General features: G+C 42.1%; 1 protein-coding gene across 1 annotated transcript; it reads right to left on the bottom strand.

Annotated features, from left to right (window-relative positions):
- Positions 1–354: 354 nt before the first annotated feature.
- Positions 355–1,290, bottom strand: LOC4345912 (probable E3 ubiquitin-protein ligase XERICO). Its single transcript, XM_015793333.3, has one exon. The coding sequence runs from the start codon at positions 1,126–1,128 to the stop codon at positions 625–627; it is 504 nt and encodes a 167-aa protein (XP_015648819.1). The 5' UTR covers positions 1,129–1,290; the 3' UTR covers positions 355–624.
- Positions 1,291–5,672: the final 4,382 nt, after the last annotated feature.

The raw sequence follows: 5,672 nt of genomic DNA on the forward strand, positions 1-5,672 counted from the left end.
CTAGAGATATCCCTCCTCCCCAACCTGCTTTCCTTTGCTCTTGCTAACCCCCAAAATATCATATCATCCCTCCTTCACACCACTAGAACATTCCTTCCTCCTCTTCTTCTTCTATACTCTTCTCTCCCTCCTCTTTTATGTGCAGCAAAAACACGATTAAAAATTGTAGTACAAATTATGTCTACACTCTACTAATTAATTCACTTTGATCTTGGAATTATGTTTCTTTTTTTAGTTATTCTGGTATAGAAAAAGTATTTAAAGAGGAAGAAAAAGGTAAAAAGGGGAGGAGCTTTTTTTGGGCAATGATTTTTTTTTCTCTCCTTCTCATCTCTTCGCTTTCCAAAAGCCCTGTACACAAGTGCTACACCTCTCCATCGATCGGAGCACTCTGCAAATATTTACAATGGTACAGCAGCAACACAAAGAAGTAAAAAAAGAAAGAAAAGAAAAGAAAAGGCCACTCGAAGATGGTAAAAAAAAACACTGCAAAGAGGTGAAAAAAAAATTAAGAAAGTGGGGGGAAAAAGGAGCACTAAATGGAGCTAGCACTAGAGCTAAATGATCCTCTCAATTTTCCTACGCGCACACGGCCCAGTGGCGGATTGAAGGGGGGAGATCTCTCTAAATCCGGGCGAAATGGGGGGTCGCCGTCGCCGGCGACGGCGAGGGGGACTCGGTGGTGGCGGGGAGGAGGCGGTGGCGGCAGAGCGGGCAGGTGGCGTGGTCGTAGTCGAGCCACTTCTCGAGGCAGGCGCGGTGGAAGAGGTGGCCGCAGGGGAGGCGGTTCACCACCGACTCCGGCTCGAACCGCGCGAGGCAGACGCGGCAGTCGGCCGCGCCCGCGCCCCCGCCTCGCCGCCGCCCGAACCTCGCCGGCCTGAACCTGCTCCGGAACCTGTCCGCCAGGCTCGGGCCCCCCGCCGCCGCGGCCGCGGCCGCGGCGGCCGCCGCGATCGCCGCCAGCTGGTCGTCGCCGTCCTCCCACGCCGAGGGCGGCACGGGGAGGCCGAGGAACACCAGCGCCGCCCGCACCATGTCCGCCAGGATGGCGATCGACACCGCCGTGTTGTACAGCAGGTACGCCACCACGCTGTCCTTGGGCGCCGGCATGCTCGAGATGCCCATCTCGCCGGAGAGGCGGGGGCCGATCCGATGGAATTCCGGGGGGGATCGCGCGGCGGCGGCGGCGGCGAGGGTTTCAGATTTGGGGGTGGCGTCCGCCGAGGACCTGATTGTAATTTCGGGTTTTACGGGGGAGCGAGGTGGGAGGAGGACACGGGAGATGGTAGTGGATACAGTGGGAGGAGTCGAGGTATTTATAGACGCTTCTAGAGTGTGGGGATGGGGTGGAGTGGCCTCCCGGTCTATCGCTACTCGCTAGTGTGGTGGTGTGGTTAACGTTAAAAATACAGCAAATGGTGATGTTTTTTTTTTTTGTAACAGTGGGGTAGTGACACGTTTTACTGCGTCCGATGGCAATCTTTACTGCAACCACAGATTTTTCCCCCCCTTACAATAAGCTGGCAAAAGTGCCAGAAGTGGTTACCTATTAGACCAAAATAAGAGGTTGTTTTGTTCATGTTTAATGTTGTTCGGCTGCTTGTTTTGTGACTAAGCAGTAACTCGCATCAAGTATGTTATGTAGCCATAGCCATAGCCATAGCAGCCGGCTTGCCGAACAGGTCCATTATCATAACTAATTAATTTAAGTAAGTATGTCTTATCATGCTTTTTTTTTGTCTAACAAAAAAAAGTTAGTCGTGTCACAACTATAACAACAAACCAAATAGGATCAAATAGGTTTCCAGTCCCCCCATCGTTTGGCATAATGAAGGAAAAAGTGAACAGACGTATTTGCAAATGAAAAATAATTTGTAAATAAAACTTTTATATACGTGTTCTTCATGATCTAAAAGTAAAGGGTGAAAAATGAACTATAAAAAAACACAAAATTAACTCTGATTTAAGATTAAAAATTTAAATTTTAGCTGATAAAAAGTATAAACATAAGCGGAAAGATGAGGCGGCTGGTACTTTTGAGGTTTGGCCTGCTAACCTTTTGCAGCCAACCAAATAGACCTTAACTGAATTGCTAAAGCATATATTTTCCCCTTTAGTGATGTATGCATTTTCCATTAATAATTTTCGGACACATTTTGACGGTTAGAAATATACTCCTTCCATCCCTAAATATTTAATGTTGTTAACTTTTTAAAACATGTTTGACCGTTCGTTTTATTAAAAACTTTGTGGAATATGTAAAACTATATGTATATATAAAAATATATTTAACAATAAATCAAATGATAGAAAAAAATTAATAATTACTTAAAATTTTCAAATAAAACGAACGATTTTGAAAAATCAACCGTGTTAAATATTTAAAGACGAAGGGTACTCTTTAGGACAGAGGGAGTTTAGTTAGCAACAGGACAAGAATGCTTACCGGTTATTTATTTCTTTGTACCACCTTCCAGTTTTTGGTGCAGGATTTATTGTTCTGCTACCATGCAAGTTGGTGTGTAGTGTACGGGTTGTCTAGCTGTTGTTTGTGGTTGAAATGGTCATTTGGTCAATACCTGCACTGAATTTATTGGATAAGATCATGGCAGGGCAGATGATGAGACCAAACACCCAATATGGCGCTGTTTAGATTCTAATTTTTTCTTCCAACTTTCAACTTTTCTGTCATATCAAACTTTTCTACACAAACAAATTTCTAACTTCACATCGTTCTAATTTCTTCAAACTTTTAATTTTAGTGTGGAACTAAACACAGCCGACTAGAATACTGCCAAACTGTTTAGAGCAGTACTCCGTGATGTGTTAGCCTGTTAGGTGTGCTTTGCATTGTTGATTACTCCATCGATAATTGTAAGTGTATGTGTAGTTGTTGTCACGCAGACGACAACTTTAGTACGATGACCATACGCAGATGACAATGCACTTCCGGCCGTTAGATCGGTCCACTATGCACAGTGCACACCATGTCAGTATATACTGTATGTCACTACTCGCATCAGCTACTGATAAGTTCGTATCTTGGATAAAAAGTTGAGAAGGTTAAAGAGATGTTGCCGTTGCTCGTACAGTGTGCAAAAATGTTTCTGTTCCTGCAGACAGTGATGGTCCATTCTTCGAAACATAAATATGTTTCAAATTGATGGAGGTATGGTTGTTTTTACTTTTTTATGAGGTATGACCGTATGAGAGGGTATCTCCATGTGAATTAGGGTGTTGAAACATACATCCTCTGTTCTAGAGATGAACCTAAGCACACACTATGACTCCAAACTTCAACTTTCTTATTTTCCGTTAGCACGCTTTTAAAACTGTTATATTATTCTTTTTTCAAAAAAGAATCTATATAGAAATTTAAAAATTCAAATAAATCTTATTTTTAAAGTTTATAATTGTTAATACTTAATTAATTATACATTAATAAGCTTTTTCGTTTCACCTGTGGTAAAAATTTATCTCTAACCTGTGGCATAGAACACAATCATGTCTAAATTCATCTTTAGAATTAAGTTTTTTATACATAGGACACGGGAAGTAAGTAAGCATACGTTTATCCCTCTTTACCAAATTCCGATAAACATTAAATTACATATATAAATGGTAAAATTTGTCCTGTTTTACCGTACCCTACCTTTTTGCTTAAAAAAACAGCAACAATGACCTGTCGCAAAGATGATGCCATATCCCATCAAACCCCCCCCCCCCCAAACATATATGAATCATGCATAAAACGGCTGTTTAGATTCAAAGTTTGGATCCAAACTTTAGTCTTTTTTCACCACATTAACCTGTTATACACCCATAACTTTTCAGTCACATCATTTTCAATTTCAACTAAAATCTAAACTTTGTGCTGAACTAAACACAGCCAATATGTGCAAGCAGTGAGTTCCAGTTTCCAGATACGAATCCGAACACTTGTGATCCTCGATCAGCTGGGCGCATTATTTCCAGCTTTTGTCCAGAGAAAAAAAAAACCGACGAGTACCCGGACATGACCGTCACGCTGAATCATCACGATCGACCACTACATGGAAGCTTCTCCTGCGCCTGCGCCTGCGACGCACGCACGCACCAACCAACCAGTCTCTGCCCTCTTGTGTGTGTTGCGTCGATGAGACGGGCGGACGACGGCGATTGATGGCTACAGGTTGCACACGGCGACCGTCAATGGGGTGGGGGTGGGGCGCTGGCTTTTGTCACGCGAGTAGGACGGGACCCCAGGCCGTGCATGCGCCGTCGGATGCTCGCCACGTCGCGCGTCTCTTGTGCCAGGATGGCGCCACCTGTCCGCCGTTTTCCATCACAGGCTCGTTCAAACCCCCAATCCTGGTTGAACAAGACTAGCTAAGCATCATTTGTTTGGCTTGATGTGATATGCAGGGTAGAAAAATCTGTGGAACGCGGAGTTTGGTTCCATGTTATCAATCCTGTTGTGATGTTGACATTAAGTAGTTGTAGCTAATTTGGGTTAATTTGAACGGATTAAGCCAATTTATTGGGATTAAGCCCGAGATAGCTAAAATCAGAGACGTACCTAGTAAGGGCCAACAGGGTCCTTAGACACCGGTAAAAATTTTCTTTACAGTTATAAGCTACGTATTTATACCATATGGGACACCCCAACCAAATTAGATTGGACACCTAAGAAGGCTTCTACATAAGTTTTATGAGCATAAGGACCTCGGTAATTTTCGTTATGGGTTCGCCACTAGCTAAAATTGATGGATTAATAGATAATTTGATTTTCGTGAAATCGATTCGAGAGTATAAACCAAATAAGTTAACTACTGTAAAATTGAAAAGATGGTTTTAAAAATTATTAAAAAATTTATGTAGACATTTTTACATTAAACACACCGTTTGGAAGCTTTGAAAATGTGCAAACAAAAATTGAAAATCTAGAATTAGAAAAGAACAAAGAGTCAAAGACCTAAATATACCGGGTCCGTTTTGTATGCGATACGTGCGGGGCACTTCCAATTAAGCTGCGTAGAGGAGGTTATCTAACAACTAATCAAGGTTTGCATGTGAAAGTGGCAATATAAAAGTGTCACTTGCAAATGTTAACTCTGCTAAACTTTGCTTGGCGACAAGGGGGGCGGCCGTTCTTGCGGTTGAAACCTCCGACATCGCGAATATGTTTGCATGATTTAAATGTACAAACCTGATTAATTAAGGTTTGTGCTTGTGCTCGGCGTTGGGCAGATACTTAAAAACATGAACTAGTGCCGATCCAGTGTAATTGTTAATAGATAGTATTGTATAGTCACATGCAAAAGGAGGCACAACAATCTTCAAGCAATCAAGCTACTCTAACAATTATAACTACTCTAAATTTATTTGTTTATTTTGAGATGTAGCGGCTCAATTAATGCACCTGATTTTTCTATCTCTAGCAAGAGCAAGGTAACCAAATTGTTTCATGCAAACTTCAAAAACAACTTAACGTACTAACTCGTATATGGACGTTCCAAACGGACTATCTTCGACATTATTTTGCAAGAAGAACATATATAGTAATATAGTTAGGATTTGTTTTGGTATTTCTTAAATTTGTTCCAAACGGTTGGGCAAAGAAGACCAGCTCACTACGATAAATGGCCGCCGCGACTGATTATTTATTCGTTAAGCAAGATTTTGTTCAG

Source organism: Oryza sativa, chromosome 8 (assembly GCF_034140825.1).
Source record: "Oryza sativa Japonica Group chromosome 8, ASM3414082v1".
NCBI classification, from domain to species: Eukaryota; Viridiplantae; Streptophyta; class Magnoliopsida; order Poales; family Poaceae; genus Oryza; species Oryza sativa.

What these genes read in the sequence shown, in the direction of transcription:
- LOC4345912 (XM_015793333.3), bottom strand. Translation starts at nt 1,128, where the DNA reads ATGGGCATCTCGAGCATGCCGGCGCCCAAGGACAGCGTGGTGGCGTAC.